The 24,448-nt window shown below is 42.9% G+C and overlaps 1 protein-coding gene across 2 annotated transcripts in view; it reads right to left on the bottom strand.

Moving 5' to 3' along the window:
* Positions 1-24,448, bottom strand: part of DOCK1 (dedicator of cytokinesis 1) — a 323,977-nt gene that overhangs the window by 77,026 nt on the left and 222,503 nt on the right. For both annotated transcript variants that reach the window (XM_054206749.1, XM_054206750.1), the window contains exons 30-33: positions 11,092-11,170; positions 10,255-10,355; positions 6,961-7,019; positions 246-394 (exon numbers count right to left, since the gene is read on the bottom strand). In XM_054206749.1, coding sequence (XP_054062724.1) covers positions 246-394; positions 6,961-7,019; positions 10,255-10,355; positions 11,092-11,170 — 388 coding nt within the window. The remainder of the gene's footprint in view (positions 1-245; positions 395-6,960; positions 7,020-10,254; positions 10,356-11,091; positions 11,171-24,448) is intronic.

Genomic DNA, 24,448 nt, shown 5'->3' with positions numbered 1-24,448 from the left:
AAGACATCTGTCTTTGCTCTCCTTTTGTAGCATAAAGAAAGGTTTCATTTACTTCATGCAAATTTTTCCCTCAATAAGAATTTAAAACCCACATATGCAAACTCTATAGCCACTCAAGAGTTATAGAAAATCCATAATTATATTATTCTTTAGAAAAGCAAGAAATAACAAAAACTCTTATGTTTTTGTCAAAGAACAGTTAAATCCTTCTCACAAACTTTAAATATCCATAGCTCGTTGCTTACCATCTGGAAGCTTCTAGTAGAATGAAATTCACACTGCATCATATCAAAGAAGATGGGGATTGTAGCTTTCCGAAGTTCGGTTTCAGGGATAAGCGTCATTTCTAAGATAGGTCCCACCATTTCTGGGATGAACTTGATTTTATGCTGACCTTTAAGGGAAAAGACACATTTCAGAGTTAACAAACAGCCGCTGACTTTGGTAGAAGAGAATCGTTATAAAAGCCGTATAAATAAATTCTTATATAGCGTAAGAAAGACTCTACTAAGACATCTATTATTATTTATGCCACAAGAGGAGAAGTATGCGATATGCATAAAACCAAATTAACAAGAGTTGTTCAATCACTAATCAAACTGGAACTCGCCACATTTTCCACGAAGCGCCCATATTTGCACACTGATATTAAGTTTCAAGGCTTTTTTTTAAAAATGCAGCTTCTGGTTGGGAGCGAAGGAGGCTAAAAGGCACATCACTTGTCTTAACTTATTTAGACTTCTGTATCTTCCACAGCGTACAAAATGTTCTCCATGTCAGTCTATCAAAGTGTCACCACGAGTGCATACTTACACAGCCTCGGGACACGAAACTACATCTTACCAAGCCGACAATATGTCTTCTTTCTTCGAGAGCTGATCTGACTGGCAAACTTTATTTCACATTTGTCTTCCCAAGACAAAACTGCACCTCCCCCAACCCTCCCCGCTACGCTCTCCGCACGAAACCTTAACAGGAACATGGCACCTAATAAATATTGGGCTAGTGAAAAACATCTAGCTGCTGTTCATATTATTAGCTGAAGCGCAGAGAATGCAGGTTACTCGTTCTGCAAATTGTCTGTTCGACGACTCCATGGTGTAGAGCAGTGTAGGGGAGCACCGCAGAGCTCCTGGCAGAGGACTCAATGGCAGAAGTTTAGAAAATACAAATGCACTCCCCTCTCAGCAGCAAGCTGGATTCATTTGAACGTCGCTACACACCGTTTCTCACAAGCGCAATGTTAATGGCTGTATCCAGCCGGGCTCATACGCTGTTTATGCATCCCCCTCTGTGGTCCAGCCCAGACTTCAGAGCTGAGCTAATGGAAGGAGCCCTCAGCTTCCTCCATTTTAAGACTCTTCTTTCCCATTGCAGTTACCAGTGGTATTTTCACACCAAAAGGGTTATCAAGCATTGGAACAGGCTGCCCAGCGAAGCGGCTGACTCACCAGCCCTGGAGGTACTTAAAAGATGAGTAGATGTCCAAGTCATATGAGGAAAGGCTGAGGGAGCTGGGCATGTTTAGCTTGGAGAAGAGGTGGCTGAGGGGAGACCTCATTGCCCTCTACAACTCCCTGAAAGGAGGGTGTAGAGAGGTGGGGGTTGGCCTCTTCTCCCAGGGGAATAATGACAGGACCAGAGGAAAAGGTCTGAAGTTGCGGCAGGGGAGGTTTAGATTAGATATTAGGAGGAACTACTTTACTGAAAGAGTGGTCAGGCACTGGAACAGCCTGCCCAGGGAGGGGGTTGAGTCACCATCCCTAGAGGTGTTTAAGAAACGTCTAGATGTGGCACTTCAGGGCATGCTCTGAAGGGCAGAGATTGTAGGTGGTTTCGTTGGACTTGATGATCTCAAAGGTCCTTTCCAACCATGAAGATTCTCTGTAGCGCTTAGAGATACGGTTTAGTGATGGCTTTTGTCAGAGTTAGGTCGATGGTTGGACTCGATGATCTGAAAGGTCCCTTCCAACCTGGGTGATTCTGTGATTCTATCATATATGACAGAAACAGATTTTAATTCATTTGGATTCCACTGCACTACACCGGTACAGCAGTAACCGTGGAAGTCTTTAATTAGCAGATTCGCTTCTGACCAGAACTAACATAAATCTCAACAAATGTAATCAAGAAGAAATCCTTTATTAACAAAACACACTACTTTTTTTAGCAGATATAATTTCAGTTACTTGATTTAGGCAAACTTCAGAATCCTATTAGCATTAGCAATCCTATTAGGGCAAATTAATACTCTACTAAAATTGCTACTTTGTATGATGCTGCAACGCTGGCTGTTGGTGAGGAACATCAAGTGAGAAGCGGAAAGCTTTCCTCTGTCTCTCTTACAAGTATTATTACATTTGGCCTCTCAGGTGACAGTTTTCTTGTATTATGCCCGAGAAGTGTCAGAGTCAATATTTCAGAAAACAAATGATAGTGACAAAAGTTATTCGTCAGGCAGAAATTCAATGTTATGAAGTTCTCCGTGTGCCACGGTGGGTTTTTCCATTGCTTCAAGCGCAGGGATTCCCTCAGAAAAGTAACTAACATCTTTTGAACTTCAGACGTGAAAAAAACAGTGAATTCACAAAAGAAGATTTTATTTAAATCTTTACTCCCCAGTCCTATTCTCCGGAGGCACATAAACTTCTTGCTGAAAAAGGGAGTCACTGAAGAGGCACGGAGAGCTGCAGACCTCATCTCCCAGGTGCTCACCAGCACCTCTGCCAAGGTGAAGAGGACTCGAGGGCGGCCCCACCACCCATGAAGCTGTACCACACGCACCCACCCTTCTTGCCGTATTAAGAGGTTTTAATTAAAGAGAACCGAGAGCTTCTCCAAATATGAAAGCCAGAGGACTTGGGGGAATAGAAGCGTGCGAGTTATTAGCAGAAAGTATTAAAATCACTTGTACGTTGTACTGTGAAAAAAATCCCTCGTCTGCTGTTCAAAACCCACTGAGCTCTTCAGGCCATCCAGAGGGTCCGTGGGTAGGAACAGCCTGGCTGGGGCCACAGCAGGCAGGAGCAGGGACGGCAGCGACCACGGGAAGGCAGGGCAGCACAAATTAAAACGCTAAGGCATCTTGATCGGTCTTCTTCACCAAGCATGCGCGAGGAGGAACACTGAGAAAGGGTCCATCCACCAACGGGGCAGTGGGGGAGAAGGTTGAGAGCCCTGTGTGACATCCTTCTGACGCTACAACACGCATCGGCGATGGGATAATGCGCACACCCGGGTTTGCCACGGTAATGCTGTGCCACAAAAGAAACCAGGAGAGCAAAACACGAAGGGAAACGCCAGAGCATCCACCCCAGCTGCCCGCCACAGGCAGCACTTTCCAATAAACATCCCAACGATGAATTTGTCTTTTTTTTTTTTTCCCCCGGGAGAGTGGGAACTCCCACGCAGACACTCAAAATGTGACAAATCTGGAAGAAAATTGAGGATTTGCTTCTGAAAACCAAATTGTGCAGCTGCTTTAAGAACCACATGTAAAAAAAGTATCCTTTTGGAGATGCAAAACCTTCCCCTTGCGGTGGCTTCTGCCTTGCCGCGAGCTGCGCTCTCCGGACTGCTCGCACAACTCCACAGACCTCATCACGCAAACCAACCCCAAGGTGCTTGCTTTAGCGGGTAACATGTGATTTTCATTGCCCAGGTTCTTCTAATTTAAATTTGGGCCACAAAACCCACTGAATAATTTGCCAGCAACCTCCCCCCTCACTTGGGTCAGCTCTGAGCATGCATGACTAATCCAGAGAGCGTGATCTGCAATGACTCCTGTTTATATAACGCTCAAAGTTCAGGACTATTTTTAAGCCTGGCCTTCCCTCTGATGACATTAACATCTCTGTCAAGACACCTTTTCTGAGGCCGAGCACTTGGAGGGAAGGGCCGGGACAGTGGGCAGCAGCAACCATTTCACTCCATCTTCAGAATTCTTACTTTTCCACCTCCCCCCAGCTGGTTCAGATGTCACCAATAAAAGCAATGCTTTCTGAGCTGGCTTTCCTCGACCAACTTCACCACAAGGATGTTATTTTTAACGCCAATACAATTTCTCTAACATGTAACCATTGAAACCGCTAACCACGGAAAACTGGTAGACGTGACCTAGTGTCAAACTGCGTTTTGTACATGCTAAATTACATTACATCACGCTTTTAACTGCGTGTTGTTTGAGTTCCTACATTTCCAAGACAGAAGCCACGGTTTGCTTTGTGCTTCTCTGATACTTATTGTCTCACCAGGGTCTAAGGAGCCCCGGCTCCAACAGAAGAGTGACTCTAAATAATACGTTATTTGAAAGTTCAGGTTGCGATACAGGGGGAAAAAAGGCCTACAGAGACTAATACACACTGGGTTTGGTGCAGGCAAGAAAATAAAAGCCTCGCAGTGCTTTCGGAAAGGCAAAGCAGTGGGAGCTCTGCGCTCTGGGACCAGGCTCCCCGAAGCCGTCCTCTGCGCTGCATCAGAGCACGCAAATCTAAAGCCGCCATGGTCAAATCTAGCAGGGTATCAAACAGCACGGCTACAACTAGGATTTAAATAAAAAGATCTGTCAGGCTGGATCTCTTGCATGCAATTCCCCGTTTAAAACAGAAATCTTTTTCCTAAATTTCAGGCATTTAAAGTGCGCGCACACGGTTAGCTAGAGCTGCTCTCCACTCCACATAACTCTTTTTTCTTTATACTTTTAAAGGTAGGAAGGTATGAATATCGCAGCCAAGACTGCGTAAGAAACACAGACAAGAAAAAAACTTTTAGAATTTGTATTTTGCTATTTAATTTCAGAAAATAAATTATACTCTTAGATGCGCCTTACAGCTACAGGACTGTCTGCTCCCCGACTGGGGAGTTTCAACTCAGCAGGCATTATACGTTTATCATGGTATTTATGAACAAAAACTGTTGAGACAAAATATTAATTTTTGAGGCTAATCCATACCCTTTAATACATAAATCAACAGTCAGGGTTGTCTGGCTTCATCATATCTTATGCACAATGGCAGAGTTGTGCATATAAAAATTACATGCTCAAGCATATGCAAGAATTATAGCTTTTCACTTCTGATTTTTTTTTTTTCTGAATATATACATTAATAATTTGACTAATGTAGTGCAACTTCTAAGTGTCGAGCCCCCCCCCAAGTCCATTCCCCTGCAGTGGCATGTCAGAATTCGTTTTTAATTGATGCTGTGACATACGTGAGATTGGTGAAGAGCCAGGAGCGGAACACGATCAGCATGGCCGAGCTGTATTACAGAGAAGATGAGCAAAAGCAAGCTGCTCATTACGAGCAGCACAAAGGCCGCCTTGGATTGGGGTCCTGCCTCCGATTTACCTTTCTCTTGCAGCTTTTGTTGGGAAGAGCAGCAATTTACCGACTCCCTCAACACGTGAGATTTCAGCATTAATGATCCCAGCCACTTACGGAATCGCAGAGGTTAGAGCTAGAGGAGGTCACGGAGCCATCTACCTGGATAATCTCAGTTTATAAAAACTCTATTAAAAATAAAAGGCTTTCATGACAGCGCAGAAAGAAATATCAAAGGAACCACACACACACACACACTGTGCCAATCAAGTCATAAAACTCCAGGGGAAATTATTCTCGTCCCCCTGTTCATGGTGAAAAACTGAACCCTGGAGCAACTAAATACTTTGTCGGAGAGCAGGCAGCGTCAGCGGCAGTAGGAAAAAGCACAACGCACTCCACAGTCCCCAGACTGAATAAAATAACCTCAGGTAAGAACAGCCAGGTCTGCATCTATGTATGCAAACTTTTCTATCAGTCCAGGAAAAGCAGAAAAGGTTTAAGAAACCAAAGATGCTAAAGGAATTAGTAGAGATAACAGGTGAATACACAGCTTAAGCCTGGAATGGGGCAGGATTTGGCTAATTACTGACAGAGAGACCGCCAGCGTCCTGAGCTGGACAACCCAGCATCGGGCACGACGCTGATTTTATTAGCTGTCTGTCAAGTCACACATCAGGTGTGTACTACGCTTTAATCTCTTCTCCAGACGCTTAATTCACGAAAGATGCTTCTAATAAAAAGGGAACTCAGCTGCTCTCAGAAGCCTCTTCTCATCATTCCAGCAGAGCGGATGCAAACTCTGTGATATCAAACACTTTCGAATCCTCGCATTCCCTTCTCTTATATACGCTGATTTTTTTCAAGTTTCAGCAACAACAGCTCAGCTAGAGACATAAGCAAAGTGGCAAATGCATTTATTTCTGATAATTTAAGGAACTTTTGATAAAACTCAGAAGAGCAGAAGCGTCTCTGCTGTTAAGCTCAGGAAAATGAAATCTGGCAGACGAGTACACTCAGGTCACAGTAAATACTCAGTTTCTCATGAAATTCAATCCCCATACAGCTAAATTATACCCACAGAACAGCACCGACTTGAGACAGTCAGGTATGTCTAATTTACCTACGAACTCCAGGGATATCCAAGTTCCCATTCTTTGCTGATCTGCCTGAGTCACTCTCATACAGCCAAACAAGACTGAAAATCAGACTTTAAACAGAATTTCTAGGCTAAGTTACTGATATCCTTTGGACGCGCTCATTTTCCTACAGTCCCAGTTACAGCATGCACGTGTATCTGTGTGCGTATATATATGTGTATACATATATGACCGTTTATTCATATATTTAAGGAGAAATAAACATTCGACAGGTACCACCATAACGGTTCACTTGTATTTAGCATGAGGTTGAATACTATGAAAAAACAGAAGATATGTCAACATTGACCGCCGTTATGTATCTTCCAGATGGCAAAATAAGCATGCAGAGGAGGCTTTATTTCTGAAATTACCTGCTTTTTAAATGCCTTCTGGAAGCCTACCATTATTTCAAGAGAAATCAAGTTTATTTCATCTCTAGTTTGGTTTGTACAAAGACTGAGTGAAAGCGTTAGGCAATAGCTGCTCCAGCTACTTACCCAGATTATACCACATGTCTCTGATTTCAAACCCAATCTGTCTTCTCATATCACCGTACCTTAAAAAGGAAAAACAAAACCATTCTTTAAAAAAAAATAATCAAATAACAATTAGCAGAAAACATCTCACTTCGAAATCTGATCAGCATTCAAAGATATTTGAAATTAGGGAGTGCGTTTTCCAAATTCAAGCCATCCAATGAGTTTGTCCAGCCTCCCGCGGCAGCTCAGCGATGCTCCCCCAGACACTGGGCTCTGCCCAATGTCCCTTTTGCAGCAGCTTCTGTTCCTCACCTTCTGTTATTTGCTCTCCCCCAAAGAACTCAAATTGCAACCTCTGCAGTACCACTTACCAAAGGCAGAAGACACACTCAACATCCACCTGCGCAAACCCTCTCTTTGCCGTATTTTCAGATTGCCCAACCGTCCTTCAGGACACTGGGTGGTTACAGAGATTAATCGTGAGCATTTTCTGTTTTCCAAGTGGTAATGGCTGGAGGAAGCACAGCAGAGAGCTTCACAGCCTAAGGCTCTATTTTATTTTTATACACCCTCTTAGCATAGCACTGGCCTAGAAAATACAACAAGGAACATCTTGTGACATCTCGTACCTTGATGCACAAAATCAAGAAAGAGAAGCTTTTGACATTCCAAGGGGATTCTGTGTCCTGCCTGGGCTGGACCAAAAGCAAGTGGTCCCAGGCAGTTCCTGAGCGGGGCGAAGGGGGGAGCCCATCCTTCAGCGTCTCCCCCACCCCCCCTGCTCCGCTGGGAAGTTGCTGGCACCAACTCCTCCCATCTCCCAGCAGGGGGATTTTAGTCTTCCACTCCCCCTCCACATTAATACCAGGAAAGCTGGTATTAAACATCCTATTGTCTTCAATTAACGATCATATTAAACACCCTATTGTCCTCATTAACGATGGGATCAGAACCATAAGCTCTAAGAACATATTTGCTACACAGAATATTTGTACGTTAAAGATGGTTACTTAAACGGCAAGATGAGCAAAATGGTAATATCTAAGAACTTGTGGGATTTCTGTGGGATAATAGTGAGATACCCTGTCATTAATATGGATTAAAGAGATTCTTCTGCATCATTAAGAACCTGTTATTATCTAATACTTAAATGCAATGTTTAGCAAAACCTACAAATTACAATGATTAAATTTTTAATTATTAAATATTTGACATATTGATTGAAATATATGCTTAAAAAGATGGGTGAGCGTGATATTGAATTAACTGATAAATTCTACCCCTTTGGCACAGAACCGGCAATGGTTTCACATAGCAATTAAAAGTTAGTGCTTCCAGGCCATACATTTATTGCATCTTGAAGAATTTACGGTCTTGATCTCTGTCTCCAAAACACGATTACAGTGAGAATAACAACTTGTAAAATCATTATAAACAGAGATTTACAATTTCACAAACTTCATTAAGGAACCACTTCAAACGACTTAATCTATTTACTGATATTAGCAGTGAGAAATGTCTGTTGATTTCTTGAATTTCTTCAGCAAGCTGTACTGCTCGGTTTCATCGAAAAATCACTTGAAGAAAATTTCTGTTGAAGGTTCCCATCCCCACAAAGAGGGATATGAGTCCACAAATGTATTTGACGGTAATTTCCAGTCCAATTACAGCTCAGCTGTTGGTTTTTTGTTGGGGTCAGGAGTCTGATCGCAACTAAAAGGCTGATGTAGGACACACCATCGTGGGACAGGGCAAGCAAGGGGAGAGGGAGAGCAGCCACGGCTCTGATCCCTCTGCCGGCTAATGGATTGGAGCGCTTTCCCTTTTGCAATTATCCTTTACACTCTTAATTACAAACGAGAATTAGCATCACTGGTCCCATCTCGAACAAAACCATTTCGTTCCATAAATTCTAAATCTGATAAAATAAAATTTACCTGCCTCAACAAAACCATCATGGTTTCCTTTTGCAAATGTGTAACTATAATGTTATTCCTGATACCTATAGCACAAGTGCAAAGGCCTGAGCTCTGCTTGACATCGCTTTTCCACTGAAACTTGTAAATATTCCTGTTTCATCAAGGAAGCCCCAGGAGTCACACGTACGTGTATTAGATCACACAGGGCTTAAAAATTCTGTTTCAACGCTGAGGTACAGCACAGCTTCCAAAGGAAGCTCCTCCAAACTCCTGACGGAGTGGATGAGTTTGAAGGGCAAAACTTCGCTGCCAAAAAAAAATACGGATGGGACACAGAGCCCTGCCTTTTCTGGTGAAAGGCGGAAACCCACACAGTTAAAGTAAAAAGCCTAAAAGCCTTTTAAAATCAAATCTCGCTGCAGCACTGACAAACTCGTCCCATTCTCGCCGTGGTCTCTCTCACCATACTAATATACAAAAAGGCTTCAATTTAGAAGACGAAGTGATACAAAATGCATCTTCCTCCTCAATATAGCTATAGAATATCTACTGTACGTAACAAGGAGTCTGAGCTATACTTGCTCAGGGCATCTGCTCTGAAAGTCCCCTTTTTTCTGCATTAACTGGGGTAACCTGATTGACTATGGGAACGAACCGCTTTCGCAGGTGCTCTTTACAAATGTTATGACACAGAAAGAGAATCCACGCGCTGTATTTGAAAACACGTAACTGGCTTTTTTCAGTGTTTAGTTAATTAACGATAAGCTTCGCTACACTGGAACCCCAACGAAATTTAGGAGGAATGAACGCATTAAACAAAATATTCACGCTCCGGTTTCATTTCCGGCCTTTTTTTCTTTTGACAGGTTTCATTTGCTGTGGGATTGTGAATAGCACTCGGGTAGTTCAAGCTCCCCGTTCAGAGGTAGGCAATGTAATCCCTTTTAACCAGGAAAGCAGACAAGACTGCAGTTATACAAACCCATTCTTCGGGGATATCGCAGCGAAACTGGCTGTAGTTACAAAAATTCACTCTAAACGGCCGTTAGGGATTAAGCAATAAAGAGCGCACGTAAAATGAGATTAGAATAAGCACAAAGCTAAAGTGATTTAAAAATTCCGTTTTATAATATGTTAATACTTCTGAAAAGTCTTGACTTTATGAACATCCTGCAGTATAAAATACTGTCTTCATCAGTAATGAATCATGTAATTTAGATCTTGATTCAAGGGCAGAAACACATGAGATACTTGATTCATGTTTTTAAAACCAACCTTTCATTATACCATGATTGCATCTCAATTTGAATGGATTTAGCTAAGAAATTAAACTAAAATTATGTTAATAGACCTCAAGTTCTTGTCCATGATTTAGATGACGAATAGGACTTACTTGTTAAGTATTTTTGCTCTTTTAGCACTTGAAAAATTCTCCAGTTGTAAAGACTCTTGCGTGAGAAAAGCAACAGCCAGGTGGAAGTAGTTGTTCCAAAGCTGAAAGCCCCCAAAATGACAAGAATAGATACCATTAATTCTCTGAAATGTTTTTCCGCACACCTACAAAACATCTTAGAAGTATCTAAATTATGCACATAAATATTTAAAGGTGAAAGTAACAGACACCACAGAGATGGTGTTTCTTGATGTATTCGTAGTACATCTCCTCGTTATGTTTACGTCTCCATGAAACATTTCCCATCTACAAATCCTAATCGATTGTGTTTTGATGATTCGAGTAAAATTAAATATGAACACGTAAATATGAAAAAAAAAAAAAGAGATCCTGAGCAAATGACCTAAACTGGTGTGTTTTTCATCAGCAGGGCGCTCGGGCGCAACGTTTAAGGCAAGAATTCTGCTAAAGCATCTGCTGCAGAAAGGGGGAGGACACCCCTTTTTGCTGTTCCTGAAGGAAAGGAGGAGTTTTTGGTGATGCTCTGGGTGAGACTCGGAGCTATTCTAGGACAAGACCCACAAGGCACGAATGGATCGTACATACCTGCTGAGCCTGAAATGACTTGACTGGGCTAACTGGTCACCTGGCGTTCATGACGACATACAGAATCACAGAACGGTTCGGGTTGGAAGGGACCTTAAAGAGCATCTAGTTGCAACCCCCTGCCCTGGGCAGGGACACCTCCCACTACATACATGCACCAAAATTATGCGTTTAGGGCAGAAATTTATTACAACATTAACATTGGTCCCCAGAAACTGGTTTTTTTCTTACCTGTAACTCAAAGTTGGCTTGATCGAGAAATTTTTTGTTTAGCATATCTGCATACTGATTAATTGCTCGCAGGAAGACTCTGAAAGATCAAGAGAAAATTACATAATTACATACTCTTCTGTGGTACCTTTGTACATTTGGCATCCCAATTAGACAAAAATCTGAGTCTGTCTAGAAAGTGAAATTTGTAGCTGTTACTTGCAAAGCAGTGTGATCTCACCACTGTTAAGTACACAGAATTATATGCAGATGTTCTCCAAATTAATCAAGTAAATTAGCATACGCAGAAACACAAGGAATGTTTTGGATAAGATCACTCGTCTTTAAAATATCTCATGATAATCACGAGGTCATTAAAAATTCAGTTTATTAGAAAAACGTATACATATTTTTAAAGTTACAGCATCGTGGCGTTGTATCTAACCTAGACCTGCAGCTGGCTGCGGTTTAACTTGCAGGTCAAGCAAAGCATGTCTGAACACGAGGCAAACGTTGTTTTACTTACGGCCCAGTAACACATAAAAATGCTGTTGAAGGACAATCTTCAAAACATTGTTCATTGTTCTACTTCAAAAATGCTAATTTAGCACCCAGTGTCGTTTATTGCTTTTCTAAAAAGGATGCTCCTCACATTGCAATAGGAGTTGGCTTGACAAGCTTTAAAAATAAAACCAAATGGTATAGTCTAAGTAGGTCACTCCATATTCATGGTGCTGAAAAGTAAACATATTATTCTTTGGTACCCTAATCTCCATTTTCAAAATAAACATTAGAGTCCTCCTGAAAACTTTAAATTTATGCTAGGGAACTGCCAGCTAATGCCCAGACAAATGAGCTTGTCTTTTGAGCAGACTGTGGTAGAGATTTATGGCTCCTGAAAGCACCAGCAACAATAAAGACCACTCATGACACGCACTACTTTCCTCCCCTCACAACAGCAATCTTTAAAAAGAGAGTTCACCATCAAATGCAAATAACAAATTTAACCTTTCTACAGGCTGACAAACAAATACCAGGATTCTTTAAAACAAACCCGTAGCGGCAGTTAGAAAGATCTTTTACTGCATTTAAGATACCTGGTGATCTCTGCTGAAAAAAAAATAAATCAATCAATGTTTAGCTAAATGTTTGGTAACCCAAGAGAAACGAAGCCTCCAGATAACACACGGGCATCAGGATGCTAAGAGAGATTATTTATGAATACTAAATTAATAAAGTAAGGCAAAAATTTTGGCGCCACTGGGATGTATCTGTACTACAAAGTCAGATCGCCCCCTCGGCAGCGTGATGGAGGTGAAGGAAAGTATTTAAAATGTGAAAACAGAAATCAAATTTATCAAAGAAAATACTGAAGAAAATCTAAAAGAAGACAGAATATATGAAATATAAACAGATATGTAGAAAACTTAAAGACATACATATATGTAGGTATACACACATCCACACACTTCCCAATATTACTCTTTATAGCTAAGATGTCAGAGGCATCTATGCACCTGCATCCCGCGTACGCAGAGACGCATTTCAGGAACGGCACTTCTGCGCATTATTCACCGGTATCTTTGTCAGAAGAAAACAACTTCATTAAGAGATTTAACAGATGAGATGAATTCAGCATCCAGAACAATACACTGCAGATATATGTATTTTAGATCTATGATTCAATTACTGAGCTGTAGCACATACTAAGATTGAAACTGAAGTTATCCATGTAATCAGACCATCAACAGTTTGAGATGTAGACTTATGCCCTGTTTTGTGGTTTTAAAGTCTGATAATACTGAGATCCATAAGTCTTCCCAGAAGAATTAGTAATTTAACATAGTAGGAAAGGCCATCTAACGCTCCTTGCCTTATGAAGATAAAATCAGTTCCAATACAGGGAGGATTATGCCTACAATTTAATTATGTTGCCTCAAGACATCACTGTAAAGTATTCAATCTGCTCCATCTAATTAAGCTTTGGAACAATCTCATTACTTTATATACCATTATTTTTCTTTAAATTGTAACTCTCATTTTTCCCCTATATTAATTCTGGTGAATACCAATAAAGAACAAATAATGCAGAATCCTCTGCACATTGCAGCTGCAAAAGGACCAAACCGCAGCCCATCTGTTACACCGTAGCTGTAATTAAACCCCACCACCCTCTCCCAGCCCGTGTGCTACCCCTGTAATCAGGCTGCTTTAGGAAGGCAGGTATTCCACCAACTTTCTACAAAAGAACATCAAAAGAAGAGAGGCAGAGATTTAAGTGTTGATTTTTGAATTATTCAAAGCCCATTTTAATTTCGATTCCATTTGATGCTACACTCAATCCTTCTGTCACCGGATAAAACGCTTCCTAGCGTATGTCAGTGAAGAAAGCCCAGTTCTTGTCCCAGGGAAAGTCAACAGAACAGTATTTTTATTATAACAGCATGTCTTCAGTTGCAAATCAAATGTCAATGAGGATTTTGTGCCTGTTTCGACCATTACTGAAAGGATTTGTGGAAATATTGACAGTCCCTTTACTACAACACGGGGGGGCAGCCAAATACGACGATCCCAGGTCATGGCACTGCAAAGTGAACCATGACTGGCACAGGACCATAACAGAAAGATCCATCCTGAATAATCCAGATTTAACTGAGGAAAAGGGAAGTTTTGCAGATTAATCAGCAACCAATTTAAGTACCACAACCTCCTGGCACAACCGAAGTCGCAAGAATGACCCTGCCGTGGCTAAGCTCGCAGCTCGCATCCAGTACCTCCAGTGCCAAGAGAAAACACCAAAATTACCACAATTTTTATCCGATGAAGCTATTTTTAAGAATATATATTAAAATACTGGCAATAAGAAGTAGCAATACTGGGAGAACAAGAGTAGAGAGATTTCACCACAGTACTGCTCCTCCACTTTGGTGTAAAGCTCTATTGTTTTGGGGCCCAACAAGGAAAGGCTGCATTTAGATAAATGGAGTTTCGTATCAGGCTGAGATCACTGAGTACCGCTCCGTGTACTCCTGCCCACCTCGTAATCTCTTCCATACCCGCAGAAGAGTGAGGAGAGGTGTCAGCTGAGAAAAAAGCTAAGTATTTCTACCTGGAGTGTTCAAAGACCCTCCTGTGAACGAGCTGCAATTGGCTGAAAAAAAATCAGAAGAAACAACAACGGACAAAGGGCTACAGGGCAAAAGCAAGACGGTTGGGTTGGCATCGCTTCACTGTTTTGGTCCGACGCTCAGTCCTCTGGTTAATCAGACAAAAAGATTACTTCCCTGAAGAGATCATTTGGATAGAAAAAAATTTTGCCTGATGAATTCTCGGCTATAATCGACGAAATGGTATGTTATCGCCTGTGAAGTTTGATGCAACTCAGGAACGTAAAAACAGTTCAGGTTTATGCCCAAATAAAATTCAAAAGAAGGAGGAGAAAAAAAATCTATGAATCATGCCAGGTGTTAGTTTAATCCTCGTCCTCCTCCAAAGCAGGGACTGCCAATTTTCAGTAACTTCGCTGTCAAAGTTAGAGAAACCGAAAAAATTGAGGGCAATGTGGCTCTTCAGAATAGGGTGAATTAAACCAAAAGAATAATCTGGCTGCTGCTAACAGACGTAAGGATGAAAGGTGGACTCGGACAGCACTGGGCCAACAGACAAGTATCAAAACTATCTCCTATGCTCAGATGGAGAACATCAATCTGCAGCGGCATACCTTATCTTGCTGTAATTAATAACGAAGATTAGCTTCCAGTTGCATGTGCATAAAAAGTGCTTTTCTCGAAGTTCAGTTTCGATTAACAAAAGAATACATTATCCGTGTCAGGAAGAGCCACAGAAGTTAAAACCTTGAAAAAGAGAGAAGTTCAGGGACTGGAACCGACCACAATGTACTCTGCTACAATACTGAGAATGTCACACGCTGCAACAAAACCCAACGCTAACATATTGGAAAAGATTTGTTAGACAAAAGACTTTATCAACCCAATTAAAAGAAGGAAATTAACATTTCCTATGATGTGACTGGAATAGAAGGAATATGATTACATAAGGAAGTCACTTCAGGATATGTGGAAGGAAGACTGACCATTGCTAAAGGGCATAAGTATCTACCAAATAACACAATTAACATCCTGGACAGACGAGGTTTATGTGTGCTGAGCCCCGGGGATGAGCGGTGCTGGGGATGGCTCCAAACACATCAGCAGCTTTCTGGTGTCTCTGCTCTTGTAGTTAGGTCCTGGGAGGCAGGGACTATCCCCTTACTCTGTGTTTAGACAGCTTCCATCCCAGTCAGGCCTTACACCATCAGCGGGATTTCTTGATATTTTATGTATTTGCTGGTAAGACACCTTTACCAGTTCTCGGGAAGCCAGAAGGAACAATGCATTGCACAGACACACAGCGGAAGGCTGCAAAAGTGTGTTAGTCGTAGAATTGTTTTGGTTGGATGGGACCTTTCAGATCATCAAGTCCAACCATTAACCCAACACTGCCAAGTTACCACTAGACCGTGTCCCTCAGCACCACGTCTACACGGTGACTCCACCACTGCCCTGGACAGACTGTTCCAATGCTTGACAACCCTTTCAGGGAAGAAATTTTTCCTAATATCCATCCCAAACCTCCCCTGGTGCAACTAGAGGCCGTTTCCTCTCATCCCATGGCCTGTTCCTTGGGAGAAGAGCCCGACCCCCCCTGGCTGCCCCCTCCTTTCAGGGAGCTGTAGAGAGCGAGAAGGTCTCCCCTCAGCCCCCTTTTCTCCAGCCTGAACACCCCCAGCTCCCTCAGCCGCTCCTCACCAGACTTGTGCTCCAGACCCCTCACCAGCTCCGTTGCCCTTCTCTGGACACGCTCTGGCCCCTCGGTGTCTGTCTTGTGGTGAGGGGCCCAAAACTGGACACAGCCCTCGAGGTAGGGCCTCACCAGTGCCCAGTACAGAGGTGCTGAGTCCAATGGCGGGCAGCAAAACAGTTGAGCATCAATGTGCCACAAGGCTGCAGAATGCTCAGCCTGGGTTCTATTAGGATAACGGTCCACTGGGAGGCATGAAATATTCCTCCTTTTCTACTTGACCCTGGCCTCGGCTGGAAGTTCAGCTGAAGTCACCACGCTTCCAGAGTGACACAAAAATATGGCAGAGAGCTCAGATGGGCGAAGCTGGAGGACAGGAGATACAGAAATCCGTGGCACAGGTTAGACATCAGGAAATGCTCTGTGACGCTAAGGACAGGCCATCAAGGGCAGAAATTCTCAAAAAAACCCAACAAACCCAAGCAAAACAGGTTAAGCAGACGCCTGTGATCTGGTGGGGTATCATTCACCTTGTCCTGCCCTGGGCTAAAGGACAGATTAGTCCTAGTTTCTTCAGTAGTTTCTGCCCATTTATGGCTCTCAATCCAGAGTCAATAAATCAATTAATATGCTGCTGATTCGCGCCATGAACTAACTTCAATTGCAGCTACTGAGTTCTGGGGTTTTTACTGTTATTGATTATTAATCACTTCCAACATCCCCATAGGCGGTTAATTGGTATGTGGATGCACGCTTAGAGATTGCTCCATCAAGTACTGCAAAAATTAATGGTTTGATTCTGTAGTTTTACCTTTGCAGGAAGGCTCTTTTTCCTACAAACAACCTCAGTGAATGCAGGAGGCTGTTCATACATATCAAATCTAGGCTTCAACCGGCAAAAATAAATGAAGAAGGGACAAAGGGATTCAATTTATAAGTGTAACAGTAGTCACTGTGCCTTTTTTTTTTCCTCTTTCTCAGGTACAGTCGGTGTTTCTTCCTCCATTCTCTCTTATAATTAGTCAAGTGCCCTGATTTGCTTGTTTGCTCATGTTTAAAAATATTCTATGCCCCATTTTCACTCATTCAGCCTCTCACATCATCGGAAAGTATCGGCAAAAGCTAAAGGAGCGGAGGAAAGCTGGAAGCCCCACCATGCTGCAACGCACCTCTCTCATCGGGTAACGCACGCACAGATCAAACTGCTCCGCAAAGAGATCTTTCAGGAGAAATAATCTAGCAAGAGATATTGCAAAAGTAGCAACGTTCCTACAGTATGTTCCATTTTGTGCACTGTTTAGTTAGCTCTAGTACCCAGGGATTCGGGTTTACACTGTAAGCACTTATGCAAAACACTTTTGACACGAAAATATGAAACAACACAAGCTACAAATGTACTCCCCAGTATTTTTCCTTAAGCAAACATCCAAAATAAGAACAAAAGGAGGAACGAATGGCTTCCCTAATGACAGCATAATTATCTAAACAAGACTATACAGATACAGCTTAAAATAATTTAGGTTTAGCTGATAATTCAATAAAAGAGAGGGAATTTGGAGTGAGGTTATAAAAGGCACTATTATGATGTCATTTCAGTTAATTTAGATGGAAGGATAATGAATGCTTTATTACAGCCGATCAGCCTTCCTGCACATCATCATGCTTTCCGTGCTTGAGCTTCTGCTTCTCTGGGAGACAAATTTACCGTGCATGTATGAGACAGACTACTCTTATCTTGTCAGGCTGCGCATGAAACAACAGACCTAGACCTTGAAATCCCAATGCAAAACCCAAACCTGAGCAAATGCTCACTAAAGCATGAATAGCAAAGCCTCCTTTTAAACAGCAATCACTTCAAATAGCTTCACATTCTTTTTCAACTTCTCAGCGTCGCAGAGTAGAGTTGAGTTTTAAACAACTTTTTACTTACATAGGAATTAAACCCGGTGTTTTGATATATTCCTATAACCATTTCTCTACTGGCATTGCATACAGCGTGGTGATTCTCCAATTATTTTAAGCCTGGACCATAGAGAATAGGTAGTGACCTCATACGTGTATTTTGTACAAGTCAAATGAAAGTCAAAATCATTAAAATGAGGGAGCACGAAGGTATCTGCCCTCCCTGCCTCTCCCCCCAGTTTTCTCCCTTCCCAAATTCTCTCTTTTCTTTCCTGGTGATGTTATTACTCCTCACCCATCTTCACACCTCCAGAGCTGACAACTGCCCAGCCCACACAAGGTTTCTGAAGTCCTTTTCATTTGACACTTCTGTACATGATACTTCTCTGTCCAGTCTCCTTCTCTCTAAGAAAAACTGATGCTTAAAAGACTCCTTGTATATCCTCTAATTCATCAGGCTAAAGAGCAGTCAAAACTTAAAAATAAGAAACAAAAACCTTGGTAATTCGCTTTCTTTTGAATTACAGTTCCTGGTCTGACTATGATAACAGCACAGAGTAATCCCAATGAAGACTTGCTACTAAACACTTCCATTAGCATAATCTTCTCATAATGTCTACTCCACACGGCACAGGTGCACCATGTCACTTTATTAACCTATTTTCTAATAAATATTTCAGAAACGGTTTTAGAATATTATCTATAATCACTGACACCTCTTTCCTAATTTATATTCTGTGCTGCGTGTCCTCTGAAACAATGGGGACAGATGAATGAAAAATAACTGCAAGTTACGGAATTCTGAAGGACAAACTTGCGGTCTGACTACCAATAATAGATCCCGTAGAGCAGGCACAACGCATTACTTTACAAAACCCCCTTTGCAGCACAGCTCTCTCACACCTTAAAATAAAATTGATGGAACAACCCTGTTGGAATAGACAGGCAAGAGTGTTACACCACTGGACAATCAAACAATAAATGTTTACAGTAATAAACAGTATATAAAGAGGTTTGCATTTAGAGTCCGTTCAAACGTCCTTGCAGACGTTCTCTGCCCACCCAGCAGCCGGATGGATCCACACTGATACACAGTCCATCTCAGAGACCTGCTTAAATTGATGGGACTTCCCAGCAGGAAAAGCATCCTTAGCCTGAGGGCAGCACCAAGGCAACGCTCACCCTGAAGCGCAGTTGTCTGTTTAATGCTCTTGGCGTAGAGTCAGAGGAGCACAGAGATGTCGAAGTTGGAAGATGCCTCTGGAGGTCTCTGGTCAAACTGGAGCAGGTTGCTCCGTCGGGTTTTGAGAACCTCCGAGGATGTGGAACCCCCTGGGCAACCTCCTTGGACAAGCTGTGGCAGGCCTTGACTGCCCTCACGCTCCTCCTCCGTTCTTGGCCACTACTCCGTGGTTTCTTGTGGTGGCTTTAGAATTCTACAGTCTTTTTCAAAAGCACCAGTAAACTTTGTCTCCTGAAATTTTATCTCAGATGTAACTGCAGCCATGGATATAACCTGATGTACTAAATTTCACCACCTAGAGAATTTTATGGCGGAGTAATAAAATCTTGGAAATAGTGTTTTCTAATGGAAATGCTAGAAGACAATTTAATTTAGGAGTTTTTAGCCGAGGCTACAATACTGGGAAACTAGCGCCTGTTGCAAATGGACAGCATTAGTGTTCCTCTAACCCAAACATTAATATTCTCAAGGAAGAAGACTTACTGAAGTCAGGGAGACTGTTTCTTATTATGGTAGTTGGCAAAAACTTGCAATAGATCTCCTCATTTAAAACAAATGTAATTTGTTGTAGTGCTGCTGGAAGAAATCTCTGCAATCAGGTTAGCTATTAAACAAGCAGTTTTCATTATCATGCGCTGCTCAATAAAATGCAAAAAGTCTTTGCTACGGTACAGATATCATCACCTTTTCCCTTGGTGAGTTTATTTGCTAAAAATTTGCTTATTTGCTCTTCCAAGCAAGCGTGCAACCACAGAGGACAGTTCTGTGGGCTCTGAGATGCTCGCCTAGCCTTGGTGGCCAAGGCTGGGGGAGCTTCAACACCCAACTTCAACACCCAACTTCAACACCCAACTTCTCTCCAGGCTTCAACCCCCAGCTCTCCTGGCAGCCTGATGGAGGCAAAGAGATGCTGAGCCGAGCTCTGCCTTTCCCAGCTGAGAAGGAAGATGGGTTTCCTGACACCCCCTCCACGCCAGATACCTACAGGCCATTAACAATGCAAGAGGGGAGGCTCTTCAAAGATGTCATCTTAGTTCTTATTTTGACTTGACCTGAGATGGGAATTCAGCTAGTTTTTGCAGTGGTGAAAAATCAATACAACGGAAGATGTTTTTTCCTACCACGCTGCTTTTTAAAGAAGCACTCAGTCTGGAAAGAGAAATAATTAAAAAAAGAGAAGCAACTCATGGCAAGCGTGGGGCAGGACATCACAGGCAAATTTTCCTGCCAAGCCTGAAAGTTCTGACTGAATCTGGCCAAAAGTTTTTAAATCACTTGACAGAGTCTCAAGGTTTGCAGCGCGGGAACCTCCCTCATTTTCTGCTGACAGCACTGTCCTTTGTAACTCACCCATTTCCACACGTAGATGTGAATACAGATTAAGGCTACTTTAGGTAATTATGGATAAATCAATAGAATCGATTCCCTGCATTTCAAATTCTTTGGCGTTTTCATCAATCCTGCAATCAATTGTTAAGACAATTGCAGCTGGCTAAACAAATGTCATAATGTTCCTTGAAAAATAATCTCCATTTTTCCTGCGGGTATTTAATTACTTTACCAAAATCCATCACAGAATACTAATGCGGAAAAAGAAAGCAATCTGTGTGTTAACACCTCTTCAGTGCTGCTGGGGTCATAAATCAGGTGTGTTCGGTTTGCTGGAGAGGTCTCTTCTCTTTGTCCATCACCCAAAAATGTAAAGTTCATCATGATGCCTGATGGCAGAAAGTTTCCATGGGAGCTGAAAACAATTTGGATTTCAGTCGTATGCTTTACCATCCCTTTTATTGTCTAACTACCAAGAACTACAAACACAGAGACACTGACCAGAAGACCTGAACTCTCATAAAATTAGGATCCACCTCCCCAACACGCACACACACACAGAGTGACTCCCTGGGAAGAGGTTAAAATGCCATTTCTTGCAATAGATAATAACGATAAACCCCCGCAGCTGCTCTGCTTTGCTGTTCCAAGGATGCTTGTGTGGCTGACAGCCTTGTGGAGTGATCGTTAATGCTGGTAAAGTAAAAAAAAACCCTTACTGGAGCTTTAGGTAAGCCTGCATTTGATCCAAAGTGTGGCTCTCAGATATTAAAGTGACACAAAACATTTTAAGAAGGCAGTGGGGTATGTGAGGGAGAGAGCCAAGCGAGACGAGAACAGGGCTCGTCTCCTGTACAGACTATTGCTCACCGAACCCAGCTATTAACCTTTGGACAAGATCAGTGGTTTGCTATTCTTTTAATTTCTCTTTCAGGCTCCTGTCTGATACTGTTTGTAGCAAGGAGACAGGACTGGAATAAATGCTTCAGTACAATGCTTCTATACCTGCCAGTAAGAGAAATCCTCCCAGCTCAACGCCCGCCAGGAGCCCGTCCCTGCCGCCGTTATCAGCAGGTTTTTTGGCTCCCATGGAGAGAATTAATGTATCCTGCATACAGGGAAACGGTCACAGATGATACAGCACAAAAGTCAGGCTTGCAGAGCAGATAATAATAGTATAACATTTATAACGTTGGGGTTTTTTCTCTGTTCTAATACATCTCTTATTTTGGGGAAGTCCAGAAACACCGGTTACCTCCGATTGCCTTCAGCATTCATTTCACCCTGACTAGGCATGTGTTTTCTCCGATTTAGAAGGGCTGAATAACACCGCAGATAAACACGAGCTGCCTGATAAGAGACCGCAGCAGAACTGCACAATCAAACCCGTTTTGGTTCACTCTTTTAACAAGCCTAGCCCACGCCAGCAGAACCGCGGGGCGGCAGAGGGACGTTCCCGACACCGCAAACAGATCGATTTCAGAAGGAATCTCCTGCCTCGGCACAACAGCAGCCTTCGGATGCGCTCCAGCCTCGGAAGGACCTGACGTGCCAATCCTCACCGGAATTTTACAGCTGGTAATTTAAATTTCTGCCCTGGTAAAGTCAAAGCCTCAGAGGCAAATGCAATTGGGGTGGCAAAAAACACGGCCAAGCGTGTCAATGGGCCAAAGTTTTTTGCTAAAAGAACTTTTGTATTAAATGAGTTGTGAAGTATAATTGCGGATGCATGTGCCACCAATGGGAACGCACCACTGTTCGTGAAGCTTCACCCGTGTCTCCAGACATGTTGACCAGAATACGGTAAGCTCCGTTCCCTGGCTGTCGAACCCAGGTCACGCACAGGGCAGGTCCCGCTCCACCTCTGGAGGACGCAGCCGGTAGAGCCCTGCCCCAGCCTCCCCACGGGCGAAGCAGATGAAAGCTTGGCAGCATCACTAAAGGACGCCCGTTCTCTAGGCAGGGCCAAGCATCTCCCCAGGGTAACACAACAAATACCGGCGTCACAAGCCAAGCAACTGCATCCTCCAGAAGGAGAGCTGGTTCTCTGCAATTTCTTTTCTGCAATACTTTAATTTCGCTCTCTCCGTTAATCCCGAGGAAGCTCTTTAAGCTACTAAAATATGCTACACGGATAAAGTATTTTTAAAACTACAGGAAACTATCTGGCTTTTGAAAAAAACAAATAGTAGCTTCGAAACCCTTTTCTTAGTGCACCACAAGGCTAAAATTTTATTTCTGACAGCTGAATTTGTAAGGCAGCTTCCTAACGTAAAGGTGCGGCTGCCATATGTTGAATTCTCACCTGTGCTACGTCAGAGCCATAGAAAAGTTTGTTTTAATGTGGGCACAGCAGTGAGTGCATCCCCAGCACTAAGGCAGGTCTATTTACTTTGTCGAAAAAGCAGCACTTTGAATTCGGAAATTACCCTAATTTGGAAAAATTCCCAACTCCAGCAGCATCGCTGGACACCAGCAAACTGGAGCATCATAAATCCCAGGGTGCAGATGGTGCGATGCGCCGCGCGGCAGCGCCAGCGCCGTTAATTCAGACACAGGGCTCTGCTGCGCATCTATTTCTGAGCCTCACAAGGACAAGACAAACAGCCAGTCGCTTCACAGAAGTCAATGCCACTGGACCGATTTTCCTGGACTAGGTCAAAGTACAGTTGGGCAAAAGGCCCGCATAACATTTATGCACCATTTATGCTCCTTTTACGTTCTCCTCTGGCCTGAATTACACATTTTGGCTATCTCTAGACAGATAATTTATAACGCCAATGGCACTGAAAGCCAGCAGCTTCTCCATGAGTAGACTGTAATTACTTTATGGGCTCAGATGGGCCACTGAAACTAAGTGGGGAAAAATCCAGACTAGCCCCAACGCTAGGAGTTTTTCCCACCCAGAAAAAAACACAACCAAACAAAATCATAGAATGGTTTAGGTTGGAAGGGACCTTAAAGATCATCTAGTCTAACCCTCTCGCCCTGGGCAGGGACACCTCCCACCAGCCCAGGTTGCACCAAGCCCCGGCCAACCTGGCCTCGAACCCCTCCAGGGATGGGGCAGCCACAGCTGCTCTGGGCAACCTGGGCCAGGGGCTCACCACCCTCACAGCAAACAATTTCTTCCCAATATCTCATCTAAATCTCCCCCCTTTCAGTTTATAACTGTTCCTCCTCTCCCTATGGCTCCCCTCCCTGCTCCAGAGTCCCTCCCCAGCTTTCCTGGAGCCCCTTTAGGGACTGTTCACATTGAGATTTTTTTAACCAATGGTTGTGTATATAGCAACATCAGAAATTGTCCTACTCTTATACGGCATAATATTATGTACAAAAGTGTATATTACTTTGCCATTGAAATGTTTCCAGCCTGGAAAGAGCTGAATTTCCCGCTGACTGTGTCCCCGCTGAGCTCCCCCGGGCCAATGCCACCACCCTGCAGCTCTGAACCCCGAAGGGGCCACCGCTGCCCCGTGGGCCAGGCAGGAGGACACAGGGTGCCCACCTCCCTGCAGCGCGGCACGAGGGCGAGTGGCTACGCCGACAGGGTCTTTTTTATTCATGGGAAATCGTAAAATCCTTCAAGGACTTTATGGCTTTTAAGCTTACTCGTTCCTGTAGGAATACACGTTTTTAACTCAGAAATGTTCTCAGCTGCTCAGAGCTTCAAGCTTTCCCCCCCCCCCAGTTATGTTACTTTTATCATATTTTCCAAAATTTTCATATAAAATTCTGTTTTTAATAAAACAAGGAATTTGGAAGGTACAGTCTGATAATGGAAGTTTTAAGGGAAACCATCAATGCCATCACTGGAAGGAAAAAGCTGAGCAGAAGCTGAACGTAGCTGGAAGGCACGAGGACAGCATACTCAAGTCTCAACATATTCCAACAAGTGGCTGCTTGCCTGATGCAAAGGCCCAAATACCAAGGAGCAAAAAGACTTCATAGCTCTGAAAAACACAAGTGTGAGTAACGTCTCTCTTTAGCGACCTGTCATTTAAAGTTTCTAGAAGAACACAAGTCTTTTAAGCCTCATCACAGCGGGACGTCTGTATTAGGGATTCACACTAAGCCAAGAGACAATTTGCTTCATCCCTCCAT

This window comes from Rissa tridactyla, chromosome 6 (assembly GCF_028500815.1).
Source record: "Rissa tridactyla isolate bRisTri1 chromosome 6, bRisTri1.patW.cur.20221130, whole genome shotgun sequence".
NCBI lineage: Eukaryota > Metazoa > Chordata > Aves > Charadriiformes > Laridae > Rissa > Rissa tridactyla.
The sequence above is the reverse complement of the archived record's forward strand: the minus strand, read 5'-3'. Positions and strand labels throughout refer to the sequence as shown.